This window comes from Poeciliopsis prolifica, unplaced genomic scaffold, assembly GCF_027474105.1.
Source record: "Poeciliopsis prolifica strain line A6 unplaced genomic scaffold, Auburn_PproV2 SCAFFOLD053, whole genome shotgun sequence".
Lineage (NCBI taxonomy): Eukaryota > Metazoa > Chordata > Actinopteri > Cyprinodontiformes > Poeciliidae > Poeciliopsis > Poeciliopsis prolifica.
Window position 1 is genome coordinate 2,144,372 of NW_026562428.1, and position 25,580 is coordinate 2,169,951.

The following is a 25,580-nucleotide window of genomic DNA, read 5'->3' on the forward strand; positions in this document are numbered from 1 at the left end:
CCTTTACGTTAAGACAAACTTTGATCAAGATCCAAAATCAAACTGTTGCCGACTTCTATAGGGAGGATTTTCCAGAAAGAGAGGCCTTTCTCTGACAGGCAATCAACAAATTCCTAGTGTGGTTCAAAAGTTCACTAGGATCTCGAAAGTTTTTCTTAATAAACTCGAATTGAAAGTATTTATGAAAGCATGTTTAGAATGAGTTTGAATGTAGCATTAGATTTATTTCCAGCGAAACACAAACACGTTTTAGTTCAGTCACCGAGGCCGAGACGACGCTCAAAATCACAGTCCAAGAAGAGTCGGGTGTGTCAATAGGTCTCTGAGGTGTAAAAAGTTTTGCTTCCAACAGAGTATTTGAATTTGGCAATTGATGGAAAATGGATTTTCTTTGCTTGCTTTCTGTCTTTGAAGTGGAGCAAATATTTGTGTTGTTGACATTGCTTTTCTCAGGATCAAACTTGAGAGATTTGAAGTCTGTGTCGTACGAGTGCTGTTTTTCCCTGCGCGTATGGAGGCTCAAGAATCCAAGACAAATGACGACAAATAATGAGCTAAATGAAGTATTTTTTTTTTAAGTTTTTGATTTTAAGTCTGGTATTTTGAAAGTAGTGAACTCTTCAGGTTTTAGAGGTCAATATTTGCATTTGATTATTTGTTGTAAAGCTGTGTTGTTCTTCTTTTAGTAGTTTTTCCAAGAACAGTTGGATCCCCCTCTAACAAACATTTACAGAGTAACTAGTTTGATATCGAATGAGTACCAAAAAACCAACAAGAAAAGCCAATTCTATCACTTCTCCAGTTGGTGTGAAGCTCTGATGAATGGACCATTTCCTCCAGAATGGACCATTTCCTCCAGTCTCATGAATTTCCTCATTGATGTTGTTCCATTCCAAACATGATGCGAGTTCCAGGTGCTAATAGTATGAACAGACCCAGAAAAGTTTTTGCAAAATCACAGCCTAAATGGAAGTCCATTTTCATATTGATTTTTCTTCTCACTTTGTACCTATAGGGTGTGATCTTAATATATTCACCAAAAAAATGCAAATGTCTTGCAGACATGTCCTCCAGCACTTTGCCTTTTCAGCATCCTTACAATACAACATACATTTCCTGGAAAAATTTTTCCACAGGTGGGAACCGGACGTGCGAATCACAGATATTTGATCAAGCATCATCGGTTGTTGATATTTTGGCTTCTTTCTCCCAAATCATGCATAAATGTTCTAGATGTAATTGTTTTGGGAGGTTTTCCATTGGTTGATTCTAATAGTATTTGAAGTATACCTGTCTTGTCCTTCTTCAAGAGTTGTCTATTTTTCTTGTAACGACGTCTTAGCTGAAGATGTGAAAGAAGTCACATTTTTCCCGGTTATAGTGATGTCGAAGTAGCTTAAAGCTTTTCCATTGCTTGTAAGCTGCAGTATGTAACGTTTCTTTAGTCCAAAAATGTTTGTACATATTTGTTAAAAAGCCTTTTTGTGACCACAGTGTAAATCTCTCTCATAAGCAGCACTTTTTTCAGTCTTTACTTGTTTTAAAATGTTGTAGCATGTGTCCAACGTTACTTGTAGCCCTAATGGGATGAGGTGGGAATCTACATGTATTTGAATAAGGAAATAATCTCTGAGACATATCACTGTAGGATAGCTCTATTTTTCTCCGTTTAGCTTCACATGTTGGGTCACACCGACCAACTAACAGTTTTATCTGCGCTCCTCTATGTGGTGAAGCCCATCCAAGCCTTTTAGTGGATCGTTGTAACGTTTGGAATTGTACTCTGGATTGTTGTTTAGTCCAGATCAAGTTTCAGATGATTGTGTCCCATTGTCAGGTACCTTTATGGGTAGAGTTTGAAAAAGATGAAGAATCCTCGGGAAAAGGTTCATGTTTATTCTATTTATGGGATCGGGCAACAAAGACCAACGCCTTAATTTGTGATGTTGTTGGCATGTAATTCCATTCCAAAAGGTTCACTAACTGTAGTGGGATTTTAATTCCCAGATATTTGATGGCTTGATTGTGCCAGGGACACTTTGTGAATTCCTGGTGATGTTTAAATGAAAGAAATTGTGTTTTGTTTTAAATGGAACTTTTACCCAGAATATGTGCCGAACGTCTCGAGTAAGGAAAGAAGAAGTAGGCTGGTTTCTGGGTCAGTTAAAGTTGGAAGCACATGATCAGCGTATAGAGGCATATGTTGTGCACTGTGCCTTTAACGGTCACACCCATAATATTTCCAGAGGCTCAATAAGAAGCGCAAGCAGCGCGGGGCTGAGCCGACACCCCCTTCCCAATAATCCTGGCAGAGGGTGAGTCATGCAGAGATTGGAACCAATGTGTCCTAGGATTCTGAAAGGCAAATCTTGCTAAGAGCAAGTCAAGATATTCCCAATTGACCGAGTCCAACGCCTTTTCTGCGTCTAAACGGACAGCTATGGATTCAGATCTGTGTTTGTGTGTAATTTCAGGGGTTCTAAATGCCATTGTTTTAGCAGATCTCCTGTAATATCGGCATGTATGAAGCACACTCTGTAGATCCAGCTTAGGAATGACTGACATCACACGGTGAAAGCAATCCCTAAGCAGCGGAAAAAATAATTGTAGAAATTGATTATACCACTATCTTATTTGCTATTTGCATTCGATTTTGGTGCCAGTTTCTTTAGAAACTGCAAACTTTTTTTGTAGTTGAATTAGCGAGACTGAAAATGCACCTGCTAAGAAGCTTGACTGTAGTTCTCTTTACAGTTCAGAATTGAACAGGAGCTTTTGACTTTGCTCGTTCATGCAGCGTCAGGCAGAGAATTCAATGCATTTTCCCCAGAAATCAAATGAAGTTGCACAAAATAGAAAGAATAAGTCAAAGTTTGTATGTAAAAATGCAAGTTGAGGGAGTTTGGATCTGTATGTAAATCAATGTCAACATAGAGTGTCGTGGAATTTTCCATGGTAGCTTTCATATGTGTTAAGGTTATGCTGTGTACATTTTTTTGATGTGTTTCACGAGAGAGTTGAACTCTGTAAAGGTCAGGAAGGATTTGTGGCTTTGTAGTGTTGTTTGTTAATGTCTAAGTTTCCTTTTATGTATCAGTGAAGGGGGACACGTCACCAAAGTGTTTGCATTTGTTGAGGCATCCACTGTCGCCTCCAAACAATATTTCAATCCATCCTTTGGTTTGTTTTTGTCTTCAGGACGAAACTCCAGATGCAGTGTGCTTAATCAGAGAAGTGGTACTTTGTTCTCTGTCGATGTGTGGAATGACGTCGTTTCAAAGCGTAATGTTTATTTTTAGTTGTCTTTTTTGCCAGGTTGTGGAAGTGGCTGTAGCAGGGAGTTCTTGTGATTGTAGGGGTGGAGCAGCACAGGTATTTAATGTAATGTTGAAAGCATCAAGTGTTTGTGTATTTTCAATAAAGCTATTTGCAAGAGAAAGTATTGAGTTTTTGTGGAAGTGTAATATATTCTGAAAATCAAATGATGAAAGGCTGTTCCAAGATATGAACGTGCGGGCTTCGCTGCAATGAAGCGGAAGCTGCGCTCATGAACTTGACGTTGTTACGTAGTGACGTAGGGCGCGTGGTTCTGTGTGTCTAATTAACGTTAATTGAATTCAGCTGTTTGCAGGGCGATAAAGGGGCGGAGGGAAGCTGTGAGCACTGAGACGACGGACCGCAGTCGGCGGTCGGAGGCAGGAGGAGGAGCAGCACAGCTCTGTGTCTGTCTCTCTGTGTGGCAGCAGGTAAGCAGGCGAAGGTGCCGTTTTCTCAGTTTGTGTTGGACTTTTAGCATTCAATCAACTTGTAGTTTGTGTGTTTTTGGCAGGTTCGATGGAGTTTGGCGTGCTGTTGCTTCAAGCTTTCCAGCTTGTTTCTGTTGCTGCTTTTTGTGAAGATGGAAGGAAGGAAGGAATGAAGGCTCAGTTGCTCAAGGTGTGTTTTTGCTTGTACTAGGTTCTCTTTGTTTGCGGCAACATGTTTTGTGTGCTTTTTCGTTGCAGTGGCTCCTCGAAGGAAGGTGAATGGTGGCGTTGAGATTGGAGAGGAAAAAGAAGACGAGTTGCTAGTTTGAGACGCCGTTGTTGGGCGTGTGCAGCTGCTTCCGCGGCTTCGCTGTTGATTGCAACTAATTGCTGCCTTTTCTGTCACACACCGGCCGGTGTGTGACAGAAAAGGCAGCAAGTCTTTGTTTGACAGGTACTTTGCAGTGAATTTCTGCAGTGCTAAGGAAGCATTTGGTGCAATCTGTGTTGGAAATGGTTTGGAACTCCAAGGTAAGTGAAAGTAGTGTTTGATTTTCTGTTTAGCAGTATAGCTTGTTTTAGACGCCGTTGTTGGGCGTGTGCAGCTGCTTCCGCGGCTTTGCTGTTGATTGCAAGTAGTTGCAGCCTTTTCTGTCACACACCGGCCGTAAGGCTGGTGTGTGACAGAAAAGGCTACCACTCTTTGTTTGACAGGTACTAAGGTGCTAAGGAAACGCTTGTCAAGTGTAAGGTAAGTGAAACTGGTGTTAATTGTCTTGCAGAATGCAGTATTTGATGGTGGCTTCTGTCATGGAGAGCCAGTGCAGGTAAGCAGTGTTTGTTTCTCTTTTTTTTTTCAGGCAATGTAAAGAGACAAGAGAAGGTAAGGTTTGTTTGACAAGTGTTTTTATTGTTTGAAATAAAGATGGTAAAACTTTTTTTAGTGGTGTGGTTCTTTGATTTGTGGGTTGTTTAGTCTTTAGTCAACCGGTTTTGAAGTGCAGAGGAGGAGGCTAGGAAGAGAGTAGTATATACTAAGTGTTTGGGAGCAAGTGGAGGTGTTGTAGGAGAGAAGGGTGCTTTGTCTGTTGTTGGAAAGTAGTGATTGTTGAAGAAGAGTTGAGAGTGAGGTTAGTATTTGTCTTGGACTTTACAAGTGTTGGTTATCTTCACATCAAGAACCCAACACTTGTAAAGTCCAAGACAAATACTAACCTCACTCTCAACTCTTCTTCAACAATCACTACTTTCCAACAACAGACAAAGCACCCTTCTCTCCTACAACACCTCCACTTGCTCCCAAACACTTAGTATATACTACTCTCTTCCTAGCCTCCTCCTCTGCACTTCAAAACCGGTTGACTAAAGACTAAAGACTAAAGACTAAAGACTAAACTAAAGACTAAAGACTAAAGACTAAAGACTAAAGACTAAAGACTAAAGACTAAAGACTAAAGACTAAAGACTAAAGACTAAAGACTAAAGACTAAAGACTAAAGACTAAAGACTAAAGACTAAGACTAAAGACTAAAGACTTGGCATCCTCTTCTCTTCCACAATACTGCCATAGCAAATGCATCAACCATGCTGCTCAATCTGCTGCCAACTCCATACAAATCCTGAAACACTAAAGTACTTTCACCACATCTTGCACAAGTTCATGACATGCAAACATGGCTTGGCAATATCAATAGATACAACTCCAAAACCACAAACACATCAAGATGCTTGACACACTAACAAAAGTACTTCTGTTACATCAACAGAAGGGAGATTGTCAAACATTCCATGGAAATGCATTACATCACATGAGCATCAATCAACTAAACACATTCATTACATTACTGAGAAGGCAAGTAACATGTGCTTACACTCTGCATATAACTACAAAACACTTTGCAAAAAACACTTTCAAACATTACATCAACAAAGAATGGAGGCCACCCTCCCATAAATATGACACAAAAGAGGAGCATTTGTCTCTTCCCTGAAAACAATCAACTGTTCAGAGAAAATAAGTCCAACACAACACTGCATCTGTCCTCATCACGTCATTTCTATCAATCATACTTACTTAGACATTCTCAATTGCTTTCTATACTTGCACATCCATTCCGTCGCTTCTTTCTTCTAAATGCTGCTGCTGCTGCTAACACGCTGCTTCTTTAGGAGGCCGTTCAAACTTGGACTCCAAAAACCATTGCTACATGAAAACTGAAACGCAAGACCACGACCTTCACCTCTTCTTCCCAGAGGAAGGATCGAGCACAAACATCAGCAAACAAATCACTACATCAACAACTTCATGTAGAGCTCTTCTCTTCTCTTCCACATTGCTTCCCACACTGCCACTGCCATGCTGCTGCCAACTCCAGAGATATCCTGAAACACACAAACATGAAATCATTTCCACATCATCATCATTGCACATTCTCAAATCCCACCTTACATGAAAATGGCTTACAACAATTTCGCATTCATCAACTACACACATTCATCACCTTACAACCAAAGAAAAGGTCAGCAAATACAAACATGGGCCTCCAACTAAATCCACACTTCCAAAAACCTGTGGCGGAGCGAGACTTTTTTTCAAGGGGTGGCCAAAGGGTGAGCAAGCCTTTATCAGAGGGGTCCAGATACAAATGATGAACAAAAGGAAACACATATTTGCTCACTGACACTCAAATTTCAATGGTTTATTTCACAAACATTTGCCAGGACCAAACAAGACGTTCGACGGCACTATGGAACAGTGAACATGGAAATGTCAACTCAGAGCCCAGAATATCACCAAAAACACATTGAGAAAGAGGTTGTGCTGCTTCACTGTCTTCCTCCCCAGAGTCTGACTCTGAATCTGGATCAGCCTCATCTCTCTCTGGAACTTCATTGTGAAATGCATAAACAGACACAATAAAAAAATGCTAAAAACATCTCGCTAACCTTTACAATTAGGCTGGTTGGATTTTACTACTTCAGAACTCTCTGTCACAGCCTCCAACCCGCTGGTGATACACTTGGGCCTGGAGCCTCCTGGCTGGATTCTCTAACAGAGAACCCTGCTGCAGGGTTCTGTCTGGTCCTGCTTTTGGCCTCTTTAACAGGAACTGGGAGATCTTCCCTTTTCTCTTCATTTGGGCTCGACACAAAATAAGACAGCCTGGTATTTACACTCTGTGTAAATACCACAGAAAACACTCTTTTAACTACTACTTCAACTAGACTTTTTAGTTTTCTGTAGCTAGCTCAAATAATACTCCATTCAAAATACATTCAGTCCAATTAATTGATATCACTAGTTGGGTTATAATTCAAAGCTTTCATATGACATAGCCTACTTATATTTCAGTCATTACAAAAATTCATGGTTTTGCACAGATTCTTACCACACATTTCAAGCAAGAGCTGGGACATATAAAACATTAGAGAGCAGCATGTCACTAAAACATATGTTCAAAAATTCGTTCTAAAACACCATCTACCAGCACTAGCATGCTTCATAGAATAAACGAGGCACCCAGCCGCGGTGCGCAACCGTTTCTTTTCTTTTTAGAAATGTATGACAAGAGCCGCCTCTCACTAGGAAGGTAACGGCGGTTACCGCTGAGCGGTAAAATGTTGGAAATACCTGCAAAGCCGTTTATGTGTTTTTCAACAAGCAGGAACCACATGTCTGTTGAACCATCGAGCTGCCTTCAGGGACCGTCGGAAATTACACTTTTCCTGGCAAATATTTGCCTATCTCAAATGTATTTTATTTCAACATTACCATTTCCAGTGGGGTGGCAAGTGCCACCCCACTGGCTCCGCCACTGATACAAATGTGACATTTCCTAATACTTTCAAGGTCTAGTCTACATAGAATCAAAACCTTCAGGACATAAACCATGTACTTCCCCAAAGCTCCTACTTTCATATTCTGGAGAACATTCTTCTTCTTCTTCTTCTTCTTCTTCTTCTTCAATCATGACTTCTCATGCGAAAACTAACATTGCATCAAAAGGGAGAGATGAAATACCATCAGGACTGCACCACACTTCTCCCTAGAAACAACTCTTTTCACAAACATATCTGCTGGAAATGAGATCATCACTACACTACTGATTTCCATTTATCACACAAAAACTTATTAGGATAATCATCATTCCATTCTATTCTGCAAAACCATTTCAAGCTGCTGCAGCTTACACATTGTTGGAATAATAATTTTAAAGTAGCACAATAGGAGAGAAGTTAACTTTTAGGTTCAGATAAACTTAGAAACAGATCCAAACTGGGACAGCTGGTGACTCTCTGAACGCAGAGGAGTCGACAGAAAACAGGCCTAGACGCCTTGGATCTCTTTAGATGGGGAGCCTGTCTGCCAGGCAATTAATAAATTCCTGAGCATGGTTCAAAAGTTCACTAGGATCTTAAAACTTTTTATAGATAATTTTATCTATATTAGAATAAACTATATTTCTTTAAGCATGTTTTTCATTAGTTACTTCTTAGATCCAAACTTATAGTCATTATTTAGCATTACATTGTGTGCAAGCTTGGTTAAAAATACAAACTACTTTCTTGTGGAAACATTTTGAGGCAGAGATAATACTGCAGCTGGTACGAGAAGGGTTTGCCGTATATCTGCTTTTGGGGCTCTTTAGCAGGAGGTAAGAAAATTAACATTAAGACAGCCCACACAAAGGAAAAGAACACACCTCCTAATGCATATATTTAAATGAGGAGAATACGCAGTCTATAAAAAAGGGTTTGTTTCACAGCAGAAGTTGGAATCTCTTTGTGCTGAGTGAGAGTTTCCCAGAGGATGCATCTTCTGTTTTGTCTTTTTTTTTACTTAGTTCTTTGTCTCTGTTTGTAATGTCTTGGACTTTTGCTCTAGGTGAGATGCTTATTGTAAAGTTCTTCTTGGATTGAATTTCTCTGGATAAAACTCTGATTATCTGAAGTCTGACGTCGTATGATTGCTCTTTACTTACTAAGACACAGGAATTCGGGACAAAAAATTAATTAACGAGCTAAATCAAGTTATTCCTCTTTTTAATTCTTAAAAACATCTATCCCGTCGCTTCTTTCTTTGCACCCTTGACAAAAATGCTGCTCCTGCTACTACTACCGCTTTCATTGACACCGCTTTATTACACCGTTCTTGACACCGTTATGACACCGCGTTATTACACCAACTTTCAATCGCCGATTCGAGAAATCGGCCTCATCTTCCCTGTGGCAACTTGAAGAAGGTCCGCTTTCGTTGCTCTGCTTCGGAAACCGTCCCACGTCGCCCGCCTTCTCAATAGTTTCTGACAAAAACGTTGTCGACTTTACTAACGATATGCTTGTTTGCAATACGTTCACCGCCGACACATTCTGTTTGTTGGCATTTCTTTCCTTTACTCATCCGTTTGCTGAGGCCCACGCACTTCGCTTCGCGTCTGCCCTTTTTGGGCCCAGAGGAGCGACCCGCCGTAAAAGACCGGACTTGCTTTCCCCTTTGGACATTGATGCAAAAAACCCTCTTTCTATGCCTTGGTTTTCATTTACTTTGATTCGCTACATTCTTACTCTTTGATGTGGAACCTTCTGCTTACTTTGATTTGTGTTTGCTTAAACACCTCGGTGACATTTCATTAACGTTTGGCCACGCCTTGCTCACATTCTCATTTAGTCCCTCGCGTGAAGCCTCTATCGCACACTATGGCAAACTTTGAGCCGCCTTTTTCGCTTCTTCTCTTCGCATTGATTCTCCTTCCCTAGAAAATCACACGTCAAAACAGCTACATACGTCATTGCGCCTGCTCTGTACGCAAAAAAACACTCACTGAAAAGCATAAACAAATAAGAAAACCCACATACTGCCCACGTGGATAAACATAGTCACGCCTTACAAATACCTCTCCAGAGAGCGTCGTTCTCCGATTTTGGTGGAAAGAAGCTAAAGGAGAGTATGTGCCCTCCTTAAAGACCAAAATGACTTCACCTGTCATCTAAACAAACACTTCGCTCACAGGACACAGTACTGACTGGGATCACAACTGAAATTTTACAAAGTTTAAACAGCTCATGAAAAACCTCTTTATAAGGCTCCAGGAAAACAACAAACGTTTCTCTCCTCAGAAAAACCTTTGGTGATTTGGTGACATTGCCATGTGCATCTAACCTTCTCTGCACAAAGAGGTCATGCTTTGCAATTTGACTCCAAATGGCTGAGAAATTTGCCTTCATTGTCAGAGTCATCTGACAATAAAGGCATCTTAACTTCCTGTTCCTTTTGTACTCAATCCAGGTATACGTTGCTGCTCTGATTTTGAATGAATTTTTAACCCGGCATCCTTAAACGAGGCTCTTTTCCAGTTGAAAAACGCTGCTTCAGATGTGAAGGATGATTCTGAAAGCCCTTGTTCTTGTTCCATGCTGAGTTCCTGGGAACTTTGACAGAGATGGCTGAGCTGGACCTTCCGCTTGAGTATAAGATTTTAATATTTTAATATTACATAAAGTATTTTTACGGGAGACGCATCTGATGGAGGGGGACGAGGTACGACTCGGGAGGAGGGGGCGGGGCGGCGTATTCTTATCTGATTCTTATTTGTGAATCCGTCCCATTCCTAGGAAATAATGTCCTCGCGGATAAGAAGTCCAAGAAGAATAATAAAAAGACAATTTCAATGGTATTCCAAGCTGACAAAACACCTGCATAGGTTTAACCTGACATACAATCCATCGATATTTTCAAATCACAAGGGTAACATTGGTAAAAGCTGGAACCAAATGCCAAGAAGGGATTATAAGCAATACTCATTAAGGCCTAGGCTAAAATGATCATAAAAAACCATGACAAGATAAAGTTTGCACAATATATGTCCGAATGTTACCAGTAACCCAAATAAAAGAAATACAAAAGACACTTGAAATGGAGGGTCAAAAAACTGCTACATTTTTTTCTAGATTCATGATAGAAATAATGCCAGTAGAAACTGTGAAAATGTTTGATCATTTCTTTGCTGTTGCTGAGCGGTGTTACAATTGTATATTTTTTATGGCCATGGAGACAAAAGACTTCTTCGGTCTGTTTGTGAAGCAGGATAGGCACAAAAGCCTGGCACTGAATATTCCTCTGGCTCTGCCACTGAATCCAGCCACCACAAAGCTGGATCTCGTGATATCTTTCTATAAAGTCATTTGTATACAAAACATCAAATGCAATAGCATTTCTTTTCTTCGAGGTGTTTCTATTCAATTCGTCCGGAAAGAGGAACAAAAGTTGAAGAGCCAGAGGAGGAAGATCTTTGCGGTCGACCCGAGAGTCCTCGCCCTCGTCGCTGACCTAAAGTATGGACTTAGACCGTACTGTGAGGTTGTTAGCTTGCGGTATGTTGAAAACAGCATTTTATTGGTTTTAGTTTCACCTTAAAAAATTAGCTTTTTTTTTTATATTTTTCTTCTCAATACAATTTTTATGCAAAATATGTGAAAAAACCTGAAACATCAACCGTTTTCAAAAGTGGTCCCCAGCACATTTGTTACAAAGTTCTTATTTCTGTGCATGTGACATAATATGGAATATTCATTTGAAACACACTGCACCGGGGTTCAAGTGATCATGTTGTGTTATATCTGTTCAAACTTTTGCATGTTCCTTTTTACAACGCGTGTAACACGTTCTTTGTAATCGGAAGTTTGTACGGCAAAAAAACTTTTTGGTAAAGTGGAAAAAATAATGGATATTTTGTGTGAAATTTACTTATACTGTCCCATGTTTTTACCATTAGAGAAAACTGGTAACACATTATTTAGCTGCTATAATCAATTTGATAATTTTACCAAGTCAATTTGCACTTCTTCATTTCACATTTTCCACAAACTACACATTTCTTTAATGTTTCAATGTTAATTTTTAGCCAAAAAGTTTTTTTTTCTTTTTCGTGCTTGTTTACCGTTAAAGAAAAGGATAAAGATTCTACATTTTCACAGTTTTTTCCCTTTGAAAAATAAAGACAAAACATTTATTAAGAAAATAATTTAGGGAAATGTTAGCATGTTAAAACGTAAATTTAGAATCAAATGTTTTGAAATTTCATGGCATGAACCGCATCTTGTAGAAAAAAATGTCATTTTTTAAAATAATAATAGTAATTTTTACATTAAAAGGATAAAAAACAGCAACATCAATACTCATCTATCATAATATATTACTGTCATTTTAACGGTGGAATTCGGGCAACTACAGCTGCCGGTTAATTACTTTTTTAAATACAAAGAAAACCCTGTAATTATACAGAAATTCAATGATATGTTTGATAATTTAGACTGTTCATTTTACAGAAAAAAACTATTTCATGGCTCTAACTGAATTTTTAAGATTGTTTTAATGGAAATTTGAGGATAAAACTTGATCAATTTCAATGGTAAACATAAACAGTTGTACAGTAAAAGGTTAAATCAAGCACCATTTAAATCTTACATTTTACAATCAGCAATTGTACAAATTGTCAGACTGTAATTTTAAACGTTAAATTCTGGAAAACACAGCTGCAAGTATTTTACCGTCAAAATGACAGTTTTTTTTTTTTTCACAGTGTTGGCTTGTTATCCTGATGATATATTACTTTATGTGAATTCTTCATGCAATTCTTAAAACAATTTGGTCAATTATCAGGATACAAAATTAAGATAAACAAAACTCAGGAAATTAAGGAACATCAAAAAACTATTCAAATATAATTATGTTCCCATACAAAAAAGAATTAAACTATATATTACGAGATGGAATTTTACTCCTTTTCTTATTCTCACCTCAAGAATTAATTCGATTAAGATCGACGTACTGCCCACGCTCTTGTATTTATTCCAAACTTTGCCCATTGAAATAAACCAAAGAGGTTTTAATGGATGGGAAAAATTATTGTCAAGGTATATTTAGCAAGGTATATTTAGCAAGGCAAAAGACCGAGAATTGAATACAAAGTTTTACAACTGGAAAAGAAAATGGGAGGTTGGGGGTTACCTTCCCTTGGAGATTATTATTGAGCAGCACAAGCCAGAACACTGATATACTGTTGCGACCCAACGTATAAGGCTCAATTCTAGAGGATGCAAATCTACAAAACTACAAACAACCCTTACAGCGTGGAAAACTACTGTTAAAGAAAATGCACTGGAAAATGACTTGGCAGTCATTTTCTCGCTGCTCTATGCACATTAACAAACAATGACTTTCAATGAAATTAATGACTTTCAAACAGCTACGATAAAATATTCTTTGAATAAACAGAACTTTTATCAATATTTACAAATAAGACATTTTGCTCACTTCAAACTTCTACCAATTCCTGACAAGAATATAAACTTAATGGAAATCTTTATTAATGCCTATAAATCAAAAATTAAAGTGAAAATGATCTCGCTTATCTATAATTTACCAGATTTTTACATCTTGTAAGATTTAAAAATAACATTTCAACTTGACATATCCAAAGCAAGATGGGAAAGAGACGGCAATTTAACGATAACAATGTGGAGACGTCAATGGACATAGAATTTGGCAAGAATTTGGATGGAAGAATCTGGTAAGATTATTTATTACACCGGCCAAGAAATGCCACTATGATGGAAATCCTCCTGTGTGCTGGAGAAAATGCAGAAATCAAACCGCAAACCATCATCACGTCTTCTGGGACTACCCAATTCAAAAAGAATATTGGAAAAAGATTAATAATCCCTTACAAGATATTTTTAAGCAAGACATTTCCTTGAAGTTCAACTTCATGTATTTTGAAATAATTCCTCAAGAAACAACAAAAACAAACAAACATTTGATGAATATATTATTCACAGCAAGTAAGAAAAACATTATTAAATAATGGCTATCGCACAATAAACCTACTTTAAATGACTGGATTGACATAACATTAAATATATATAAAATGGAAAAGGTCTCAATCACAGGACTGAACAATTTGATCACTGGTGGCAGATTTAGGCAAACTTTAGATCTGATTTTATCTTTAAAGACCAGACCTGTGGTCCTGCTAAACGTTCTTGACAATCCGCTCTTCAACGATAGCCATATATTGTAGTGAATTTATACATCTTTTTTTTTTTCCTCAGTTTCTTTTTTTACTCTTGCTTTCTTTATAATCACTTTAAAACCTTTCACAGGAAAGTGCAGTTACATTGTTGATGTTACTGTTATGAGGCAATGGTTTACTTGTGCATCTTATTGTTGAAGTTGTTGAAGTTAATTTGGAGACATAATACTTTCTTGGGAAACAATAAGGATATAATTTGAAAAAATAAACAAACATTTTCACTTTGGTCTCCCTGATTTGGAGACAACCCACATAAACACAGGTTCCCTCGAAGCTGCACAGGTGCGCGCCTGTTCTCGACACACAAAGAAATCTATGTGGCGCTCGGACAACACATTGGTGCTTCCCAATGTGTCTTCACTCGGAGGGGATTCTGTCCTGTCTTAGGACTTCACTCTATTTGTTTTGTTACAAATAAATACAAATAAAGTTGAAAACAAAAACAGTCCATTCAAAAGTCAAACTGAAACCTAAACAGAGACGGTCAAGGTCCCGCCTCCTGAGACGGCCCTCTGATGTCACGCTGCTTCAGTGAGTGCGGAGCGACTCGGCTCCGTTCAGTGAACGCTCGCTGCTCCGCGCGCGTCTCTCGCCGTGACCGACCGTTTCCCTTTAGGCTCGAGGATCGCTCTTTACTCTGCGCCGGCCTGTTTCCTTTCTCTTCTGCAAAGGTAACAAGATTCTTTGACCAAAAAAAAAACAATCATTTCTATTCTTTTCTCTCGGCTCCGCTCGATTGTCTGATGAGAGTTTTACTGTTCCGGATGTTTTCTGCTAAGCTGGCCAGTTTTGTCACTCTCCTCACCGTACGAGATGAGCGATTGTCAAAGGGAGCCGCTTCAGAGTTTTGGAGTGGAATTGGATTTGGAGGAGAACTTTGTCAGCTCCCCTGAGTTCAATCTTTCCACTCTTTCACCTGATTTCCCTGTTAAACGACTTGCAAACGATCCTGAGAAAATGCTGCTTTAAATGTTACTCTACACATTTGGTGTACTTTTATTCTTGTTTTTTGCCTTGTTATGAATTATTATACATTTCTCACAAGGTGGAATTTTTACTAATTTATTATTTTCTGCTATTTTTGGAGATTCCTTCCATTTAATAACCTGCTCATTTCTTATGAAATATACACTTTTTCTCACCATTTTCATCAGATCCAGGAATGATGCAAATTTAAGAACACATCACTGTTGTTCCCAATCGCATTTTCCACATTACTTTTCTCACTTCACTTGTGCGTGTGAGAAAAGACAGCAGGTCTCCACCCGGATAACACAAAGGAATACTGAATTCGCTTTTCCTTCACGCGTGACGTTAAACACGTGTTCGAACCCTGACGATATGAAGCCCTCTCTCTCGTTGGACTGTTTTCTTTTCACGAGCTCCGTGTTTGGACGAAACGTCCGCTTAAACTTGCTGAACGGGCGCAATGCTCCGCGCGGGAAGGAAGCCGAGGGGACCGGAGGAAGCGGAGGTCGAATCCGTGACCTTGACATCCGGAACCAAAAGAGTCCGCGGCAAACGCCGCTCCGCACTCTCTGCTGCTGTGTTTTAGGTGATTTCTCAGGAAGATACGTTTCATCTACTGTGATTTGGAGACCCGGACAAGATTCTGTTTTGGGAACAAATAAACAAACGCGGATGGACCGACCCGGCGGCTGATCGGAAACGACTTTGATTGGCAAACTCCGGGGAAAACCGATTTGCAAAAGTGTGGACGTTTTGACGTCGTTTCCGCTCGGATCGGTGAAAGATGTTTCTTTTTTCTCGTTCCTCACAGGATCGGCGCGCGGATGGATCCCGGCCGCGTTGCCTTGCTGCTGGCGCTCCTCTCCTTCTGCGAGGTATTAGTATGGTTTTTAGTAGAAGAGATCCACATCTGCTTCCTGCACGTAAACATTGCTTTGTGGTTCCCAAACGCTATTTGATAAACAATTCTAATAATATCCGTTCAGGGAATCGCTACTTCGACTTACTTACTTTTTTTTTTTCCAACAGTCACAGAACTACAAAGTTCAAAGTGAAAATGTTGGGTCGCGTTTAATCTGTCCGTTCCTTTCGTCTTAGCCGCCGGTCGAGGCGACGACCGACGCCGACGACGAAGGAAACGGGACTCACGTGAGAGTCCGGTGGATGCGCCAGCGGATCGCCGCGTCCCAGTTCCGGTGCTTCCAAAGGATCGCGAGAGGATCCCGTCGTAAAATTCACGGGAACGGTGAGCCGTGGAAACGCTTTAAAAAGGCTCTTCTGTAAGGGACCGCTTTCCAAATATGGAAACCTTTCAACTATGCTTTCGTTTTTTTTTTTTTATCCCCCCCATCAGGGACCGACATAAATCACTGCAACGCCACGTGGGACGGATGGCTGTGCTGGGAAGACGCCGAACCTGGACCCACCGAGCAAAACTGCCCAGACTACTTTGACGATTTTGACACACGAGGTGACACGCGTTTTCCGATCGACAGAAAGCAATACAAAAAAATCATAATAAACTTCATACAAGCTGCACACCATCCTGGATTAAGATTGAAAATATTTCTTGAGCCTCCCCAAAAACCCTAATAAACAATACCGAATGGTCTGAGGCCTTCTCGTTATCCAGACTGTACGTAGTATTTGAAGTCTTGGTTGTTAAACTCTTTTTTTTTTGTTTTTTACAAACATTTGCTTTTTCTTACATCGGTTGTGTGACTTTTTTCGTCGCAGCCGTGGCGGTAAAGGTCTGCACGGAGACCGGGGAGTGGGCGCGACACCCCGACAGCAACAGAACGTGGACGGACTACACCGGCTGCAAACCCAACCGGACGGACTGGACGGTAAGAAACGCGGACGCCGAGTCGGTGAACGCGACGCGGCTACGCTCATCTGATTTGTCTTCTTTTAGCCCACGGCCATGACCCACTTCTACTTGATCGTGATCGGTCACGGACTGTCGCTCGTGTCCCTCCTCCTTTCCTTGGCCGTCTTCTTCTATTTCAAGTGAGTCGCCTTCGTTCCAGAGTCGACTCTCCCTTCGCTCGTGATGAACTGCCCCTGAATTCTCCTTTCTCGTTTCCTCAGAACTTTGAGCTGCGAGAGGATAACTCTTCATAAAAATCTTTTCCTTTCCTTTGTCTTGAACTCGGTGATAACCGTGACGTGGTTCTGCGTCAATAAGGAGAATTCGCTCGGCAGCCAGGTGGGATGGATTTCTCCCTCGCCGTCCGACCCCGACGCCTTCGTTCGTCCGCCTGTAATCGCCTTTCTGGGTCTCTTTCTTAACAGGGCAGCTGCAAGATTCTCGCCTTCCTCCAAATGTACATCATGAGCTGCAACTACTTCTGGATGCTGTGCGAAGGCATTTATCTGCACACTCTGATTGTCGTGGCGGTGTTCGCGGAGAAACAGCATCTCGTGTGGTATTATCTTCTCGGATGGGGTGAGTAGACCGCGCCTTTGCTTCGCGCTGATAAAAAAGCGCCTCGCTCAAGGTCAAACGTTCCGCAGGTTTCCCCCTCGTGCCAGCTGTTATGTATTCGGTCGCGCGCATCTGCTACCACGACGACGAGTGAGTTGTGACCCGTCTGGGGGAGAGGGCCAGGGGATGTGTAAAATATTTTTTTGTTTTCTTTTTTGTTTCTGTTTGACGTTTTCTTAACGTCTGCTCTGTGCGCCTGCAGATGCTGGGTGAGTTCGACGACGTCCCTGCTGTACGTCATTCACGCTCCCATCTGCGCGGCGCTCGTGGTGAGACTTTTGATTGGATAAGCCAAATGTGGATTCGAGAAAACAGATTTTTTTTTTCCCTCCGTTACATCTGAGTTTTACATTTTTCTTTCTGATGTGTAACAACCTTTAAAATGCAATATGTCAAAACCAAAAGGTTTTTTTTCTACACATTTCTTAAAAGGGTAACTATGTCATGATTACTGTAATACACAAAGTTACAATAACTTATTTTTAGAGTTTTCTGTACAAACAGTTATAAATTCCTAAAAACCACAAAAAACTTTTTTTCTGTGATACTCCTAACATGGCAAAAATACACAAAAATACGTTCTCGACGCATTTCTAATGCCGTGTCCCCGTTTTCTTATTGCCAGGTGAATTTCTTCTTCCTTCTCAACATCGTTCGAGTCATCGTCACCAAACTGCGCGTCACGCATCGGGCAGAGTCCAGCCTGTACATGAGGGCGGTGAGGGCCACCCTCATCCTCATCCCCCTGCTGGGCATCCAGTACGTCCTGCTGGCCTACAAGCCCCACGACCACTGGATCTCAGAGATCTACCTTTACGTCATGAACGTCCTCATGCATTACCAGGTCGGCGCCGACGCCGCGCGCTACGTTGTTTTAGGGTTTTTTCATCTAATGTTTCTATTGATGTTTAGGGTCTCTTGGTGTCGACGATATTCTGCTTCTTCAACGGGGAGGTGAGCAGCTGCCTTCGCTCCCACTCTTCATTTAATGCTTTGATTTTTTTTTCTGTTTATGCGCTACAATTAATTCAAATCTAATTAAACCCAACCAAATACTGTACAAATTCAAACACCTTAAGGAGCTCGCTGTTATTACGCAGATTTTGAGTTCGGCTGAAATATTTTCTGTTTCGAGCCGCTTTCACTTCCGTGTCATTCCAGTGTCTTTGTGAAAGCGTGCCAGCTCTCTCTCTGTCACACACACACACACTGCCCTAGCTCCTACATACTTCATACACAAAACATTTTGGCTGCTTCTTACCTCGTCTCTTCGTTCTTCTACTGCCGTGATTCCTCCTCCGTATCGAATTCTTCTTCTTTCTCCTGCCGTGCACCTACCAGCGATTGGAAACGCATGAGTCAGCGTGGTTCTGTGGGCTTTTTAGTATATTTAGTATGTTTCTCCCCCCTCCCCCCACCCCACAATTGCCATTTCCATAACGGGAAGAAAAGGCCACTAACACCTTATTGGCTTAGCCTGATGTTTCAAGGAAACAATGGCCGGTGCAGGAACATTTTGGATGACACGACATGCTTATTTTGGTACAAATACGACTGCCCCCGGGGCCAGACGTCCGTTAGGAAATGTTTGTGTTTGGTTTTCTGGAAATGGTAAACAAAAAAAAAAACGTTTCTTACCGTTTGCTGATGTGAAAATCGGGGCCGGGGAGACGTCGCCGTTTCATGGTTCTGGTTGCTTTGGTCGGTTGAAAGTCGACTCTGTGAAACTGACTTTTCTGGATCTCTCACGCAGGCAGCCGTGAAACAGTGAAATTGCCTAGAAAATGAAAACACACTTTATGGTTACAAACTCTACTATAAACTGGGTTTCTGCAAATATATCTGACATCGTTCAGAAACTTACTCATATTTGCTATAATCTTTTGCAGCAATTTCACTCCCATTTCTGTAGATTGCAAAACCTTTTCTAAACAAACAATAAGAGAAACATGAGATCTCACACAAATCTCTATAAAAGCTTGAAATTAAATCGTTCAGATAAATACTTAGATTCAACAACAATGTGCTAATATAGATGCTAATTAAAACTTAAGCAAAAGAACCCGTCCTCAATGCTACACGATGGGGACAACAGTATGGTGGCTCCGAGTCACAACCTGTGGGCCACAAGAGAAAATAACAAGCTGAAAACAAAGCGGTATGATGATAACGTAAACACATCCTTTATTTCATACATTACCTTCAGTTGAAAGCAGAACGACATGAAATTTGAGGGAACCAATAACAAGGCTAGCCAAGCTAGCTGGCGAGGGAAGCTAACGAGGTTTAACGAGGCGAGCTAGCGAGGCTAGCTACCGAGGTAGCTCCAACAGTCATCTGTAAAAGTCTCCAAAAATCAAATTTCCAATAGGTTGGCTAATAAAGAGCAAAAGTATCGACGCAGGTTTTGTTATAAGTTCATATTCATCACTTTTTCCGTATGAAAATGCAGTTTCTCACGCTAAGCGGCTTAGCAGCAGCAACAGCAGCGGAAGCATCTTTCTTCTTCGTGAGTTTCATTGGAGATTGGAAAAAGGGTCGCTGTGCACTAGCGCCACCAAGCGGTAAGGTTTTGAGATAGCGTGAGAAAAGGGAAAACAACCCAAAAAACCCCAACTTGCACTGTTTTAAAACACATTTAAACAAACAAACATTTTCTTTCTACTACCACCTTTTTGCCATCTTTTTTTGTTTTTTCTGCCCTTTAATTCTGCTAGACTAAACCCAACACCAATCACTTAGTAAATTTGTCTACAAATTATAAATCTTTTCTAATTTTATTGCTTCATTGAGTGACTTACACTCATAAATATAGGCATCTGGCCAAATCTGAATGATGACCCAGATGACCCAAAGGATATGGGGGAAGAAAGATCTCTGCTTTGACACGGAACATGTCTTTTTACTGGTCACAAATGTGTTACGGTTTCAGTTGACTGAACTGTGCGTCCCTTTTCCTCCCTGCAGGTCCAAACTGTTCTCAGGAGACAGTGGAATCTACTGCGGATGCAGTCGGCCGGCACCTTCGCCAACCCCGAGTTCTTCCGCTCGGCGTACTATGTGGCGTCGTCGCTCACCGAAGTCCACCGCTGCTACAGTGTCGAGAGCCACACCGAGCACGTGAACGGCAAGAGCTACTCTGACATATTCAGGTCGGAAAGCCCTTAAATGTAAGAAAGGAGGTTCTGCTGAATCTTTCATGAGTGGACAAGCAAAGAGAAAAACAAAAATAAAAAAAATAAGAAAACAAACGAAAAAGTTTGGAGTCATCAGACTGGACTTTGGAGCGTCGACTCTCAGTGTTGCAAACATCGAGGGAAAACGGAAAAATGACAACCGAATGGATTTTCTCATGTCGATCCACGTGGCGTTTCTATACACTGAAGTTGTTACGGATCTTTTATTTTTTTTGGGATGTTTCGCCCCTTGCGTTTCGTCCACTTGAATCGCTTTAATTGTACCTTCATTCAATGCTGGACAAACGAGTTTGAACCGTCGAAACGCCGACGGGAAGCCACCGACGCCCGGCGCTGCGACCTCTGACCTACGCTGTTTCCAGCCATGATCCGTGAGATTTTTCTGCGTCTCGCCCAAGACGCTGGTATTCGATGTTTTAGAGTGGCCTCCGAGCTCATTGGTTTTGGTTCCCGTTCCGAATCTCTCGACACGACGAATTTCTCTTAGTCCTGGAACGGTTTTCCGGAAAAGGGAGCGCCCGCTTCCTTGGATGTCTGAAACGGAGGAAACCCATCGTTTGTGTTTTGACTCTTTGTCCGTGTCTTCCAGTGAAACTGCATTTTGTTTTGTTTTTTCTCACAAATATTGTTATAGCCTACTTCCGTATTTAATCCAGCTCGTTGTTAAAGTGACCGTTTTTACATAACGGTATTTAAACTGCCGAGAGATTTTCTAATAATACTGTAAATAAAGACTTGTTGATTTAAAAACACGTTGCTTTTCTTTGGCGGTCTCCCGTCCCCTTCCTTTTCTTTCCTATGCAACAAATGGCTTTGTTGCCTTTCCCACATATCCCACATGACGGAGGAATTTCCTCGTCTGACCTCAGAAAATATTTCTCGCTCCGATGAATATTGTTTCCAGACACAGCGGGGCGGGTCGCCGCCTGTTCCATGTCCAGAAGGCATGCGACTGCAAGCGGGTCCGATTAGGAAGTCCCGCGGGAACGCTTCTCTGTTTGTCGTCGTGTCGTCGACGTCGATCCGCGGAGAGGCCGGTTTCGCTGGTGACCTTGTGTCTTTACATTCCTTTCCTGCCTTTACATTCCAGAAAGGATTCTTGGAAACGACCGTTACGAAACCGTCGTGCTCTTTTTTTTTTTTCCTTTTGTATTATTTGTCCAGGATACATATATGTTTTGTGCCTCTCTGCTTTTTGCTTGCTTCCCCTTGCAGCTGCACAACAGATGGGTCAGTCTCCTATAAAGTTTGATGGAACGTATTTCCTATTTTATTAGGGGAGGAAGCCCAAAACTGCAGAGTTTGGGAATTTGAAGTGCCGTGCATCTTGTTGTTTTGCATCGCGACGCCGTCTGACGATGGAAATAGGAGCTGTGGATGCATTACAGACTTCCTGTTTCTAAGAATACCACCGCCATTGAACTCTTGATCCATCCGTTCTCGTGTGCTGGTAGCAAGCGCTTCCTCGGCTCCGTGACTAAGGCTTGTTTACTGCCTTCGCTTCCCTCGCTTCCACCGGGACCCGAATGGTTTCGCTGGAGTTCTCGCTCCCCCGGGCGGCGTTCCGGAAACCCGGCCGGTAGAAATTCGGCGAATTTGTCAAGGACGTTTCCACGGGACGCGAGAGAATAGAGCCGGACGAGAGAGTCGTCGCGTGTTTCGTGACGCTTCTGCAGACGGGGCAAAAAAAGCGGCAAAATGAGCTCCGTTTGGAGCGGCTGCACTGCCGTCGACGGATTTTCTAGCAAACTTCAGATAATGCTGCGTGTCTTTCTTTTGACTTTGTAATTTCACGCCTCAGCTGATGTTCCGCGTGTTTGCTAATCGCCGCTGGCTAGTCTGAAGGAGCAGACTTGATACCTCTATAAATCAAAACTTGTACTTCTCTTTATATTTCTTAAGGACACAGTCTCAGTGCTAGATGGAACTTAATGAGTATAAACTATTCTTTTCAAACAAGTTTCGTTCCGCGGGAACGAAACGTGAAGAAAACACTCGAGGAAACGCTGCGGGGGTCTTCTGGTGAGGAGATAACGCAAAAACATGACGAGAAGCTGAAAAAGGTCGATTTTAAACATTCGCTGTGTGAATATTTCAGCGTGAAACATCTCCGCTTAGCAAACTCTTGTTTGCAAAGTCTTTTGATCCTCTTCCCTCTAATTTCACCCACATAAAACTTTAATCTAAAACACTCTAAAGTCTGTTTAATAGAAAACAAATAAAAAATTACAAAAAAAAAAAAAAACATGATTGATTTTCTCTACACTTCTTTTCTGCTGATGTCAATTCTAAGGTGGACCTCAGACAAAACCCTCGTCTCCGTCTGTACAGACGGAAACTGTACGGTCTGAAGAAGGTGACTCCCACTTTCAGACTGGGCGTCGTTGGAAAAAAAAAAACAGATGTTATGCTTGGAATGCAGATTCTTTGAAGGAAGCAATGCGAAAACATCATGTTACAAACGTCAGACTTGCCCTCACAGAAAAGTAAAGCGTTTCTGATTGACTCGAGTCCCAGAGAACAGTTTCCACTGATTCTAGTTCATTAGAAGCTTGCTGGTAAAAGAACAAAAGCTATGCCTATTTTATCCACACATCTGGCCCACGCCACACTCAGGGCTTCTCGCGAATGAGGATCTCTCGCTCTTGAGAACAATGGAATGGAGCCTGAGGGTGTGGAGGAGGGAGCGACGGTCCGGCCTTCGCCATGTGACCTGGCTGCGTGAATAATGTGACCCGGCCAGGGCGGGTCCCGGGGAAATCTGCTGCTCGCTACGAGGCCCTTTCAGACCGCTGAGAGGTCGTGATTTATGCGAGGAGCCGGTGTCGTCGAAGCTTGGTTATCGACTTTCTGATCCAACGTGGAGAAGTCAAGACCACAGGGAAGGTAGAAGGAAGGACTTTTAGATAAAATAATCACATACGTATTAAAATATGTTTACAGAAATCCTACAGACTTTCTATTTTTCCTTTTGACATCTTTTGGGTCTACTGAGTCTCTCAAAATTTTCAGAGGAGCGAAGCGGAAAACTATTACCCGCTTTTTGAGAAAAGTTCCGTCCATCCATCTGTCGTTCTTATGCTTATTTGGGGGGTTGAGGTCGCGGGGCGAAAGCAAATCTAAAGCACACTCAGAAAGATGAGGCGGGTACCATATATTACTAAAATAATCTGTTCCCCCGCTATGAAGTGGGACCAATTTAATTTACCTACAAATCCTTGACTGTGTGTTTTACTCTCATAAACAACAATTTATCCTGTGATTTTGGTCACTTTTGTTCCAAATTTGCCACAGATATGAGGCGGGAACCATATATTTTAGCCACCTGAAATAATCTGTTCCCTCTCTATAAAATGGGAACAAATTAATTTACCTGCAAATCCTTAACTGTGTGAATTACTCTCATAAACAACAATATATCCTGTGATCTTGGTGGGATTTGCTTCTTTTTTGCCAGAGATACGAGGAGGGAACATATATTTTAGAATACTAAAATAATATTTATCTCCTCTATAAAATGGGAACAAATTAATTTAACTGCAAATCCTTAACTGTGCGTTTTACTCTCATAAACAACAATATATCCTGTGATTTTGGTAGCATTTGATTCTTGTTTGCCAGAGATATGAAGGGGGAACCATATATTTTATTTGACTAAAATAATATTTATCTCCTCTATAAAATGGGAACAAATTAATTTACCTGCAAATCCTTAACTGTGTGTTTTACTCTCATAAACAACAATATATCCTGTGATTTTGGTGGGATTTGCTCCTTTTTTGCCAGAGATACGAGGAGGGAACCATATATTTTAATGACTAAAATAATCTGTTCCCCCTCTATAAAATGGGAACAAATTAATTTACCTGCAAATCCTTAACTGTGTGTTTTACTCTCATAAACAACAATATATCCTGTGATTTTGGTAGCATTTGCAACTTGTTTGCCAGAGATATGAAAGGGGAACCATATATTTTATATGACTAAAATAATATTTATCTCCTCTATAAAATGGGAACAAATTAATTTACCTACAAATCCTTAACTGTGCGTTTTACTCTCATAAACAACAATATATCCTGCGATTTTGGTGGCATTTGATCAATGATTGCCAGAGATATGAGGAGGGAACCATATATTTTAGAATACTAAAATAATATTTATCTCCTCTATAAAATGGGAACAAATTAATTTACCTACAAATCCTTAACTCTCATAAACATCAATATATCCTGCGATTTGGTAGCATTTGCTCCTTTTTTGCCAGAGATATGAGGAGGGAACCATATATTTTAGAATACTAAAATAATATTTATCTCCTCTATAAAATGGGAACAAATTAATTTACCTACAAATCCTTAACTGTGTGTTTTACTCTCATAAACAACAATATATCCTGTGATTTTGGTGGCATTTGCTCCTTTTTTGCCAGAGATATGAGGAGGGAACCATATATTTTAGAATACTAAAATAATATTTATCTCCTCTATAAAATGGGAACAAATTAATTTACCTTCAAATCCTTAACTCTGTGTATTACTCTCATAAACAACAATATATCCTGTGATTTTGGTGGGATTTGCTCCTTTTTTGCCAGAGATACGAGGAGGGAACCATATATTTAATGACTAAAATAATCTGTTCCCCCTCTATAAAATGGGAACAAATTAATTTACCTACAAATCCTTAACTGTGTGTTTTACTCTCATAAACAACAATATATCCTGTGATTTTGGTAGCATTTGCAACTTGTTTGCCAGAGATATGAAAGGGGAACCATATATTTTATATGACTAAAATAATATTTATCTCCTCTATAAAATGGGAACAAATTAATTTACCTACAAATCCTTAACTGTGCGTTTCTACTCTCATAAACAACAATATATCCTGCGATTTTGGTGGCATTTGATCAATGATTGCCAGAGATATGAGGAGGGAACCATATATTTATATGACTAAAATAATATTTATCTCCTCTATAAAATGGGAACAAATTAATTTACCTACAAATCCTTAACTCTCATAAACATCAATATATCCTGCGATTTTGGTAGCATTTGCTCCTTTTTTGCCAGAGATATGAGGA

At 40.7% G+C, this 25,580-nt stretch overlaps 1 protein-coding gene and 1 long non-coding RNA gene across 2 annotated transcripts; one reads left to right on the plus strand and one right to left on the minus strand.

The window, feature by feature from the left end:
• Positions 1-5,099: 5,099 nt before the first annotated feature.
• Positions 5,100-20,266, minus strand: LOC129378762 (uncharacterized). The gene is made up of 5 exons (XR_008608093.1): positions 19,495-20,266; positions 19,159-19,411; positions 18,933-19,071; positions 18,556-18,628; positions 5,100-6,128 (listed from the first exon to the last, which is right to left on the minus strand). It is a non-coding gene; the product is annotated as an uncharacterized LOC129378762 (long non-coding RNA).
• Positions 14,411-21,241, plus strand: calcrlb (calcitonin receptor-like b). Its single transcript, XM_055059253.1, has 13 exons — positions 14,411-14,508; positions 15,618-15,681; positions 15,905-16,052; positions 16,161-16,277; positions 16,544-16,653; positions 16,722-16,816; positions 16,898-17,015; positions 17,102-17,255; positions 17,324-17,384; positions 17,497-17,563; positions 17,920-18,138; positions 18,207-18,248; positions 20,262-21,241. Exons 2-13 carry the CDS (start codon positions 15,631-15,633, stop codon positions 20,460-20,462), a joined length of 1,383 nt encoding a protein of 460 aa, XP_054915228.1. The 5' UTR covers positions 14,411-14,508; positions 15,618-15,630; the 3' UTR covers positions 20,463-21,241.
• Positions 21,242-25,580: the final 4,339 nt, after the last annotated feature.

Bases quoted from the DNA above. Each gene is read 5' to 3' on its own strand.
- calcrlb (XM_055059253.1), top strand. From the start codon at position 15,631: ATGGATCCCGGCCGCGTTGCCTTGCTGCTGGCGCTCCTCTCCTTCTGC. The intron at 15,682-15,904 runs GTATTAGTATGG...CTTTCGTCTTAG, and splicing joins CGCTCCTCTCCTTCTGCGAG to CCGCCGGTCGAGGCGACGAC. The intron at 18,139-18,206 runs GTCGGCGCCGAC...ATTGATGTTTAG, and splicing joins ACGTCCTCATGCATTACCAG to GGTCTCTTGGTGTCGACGAT.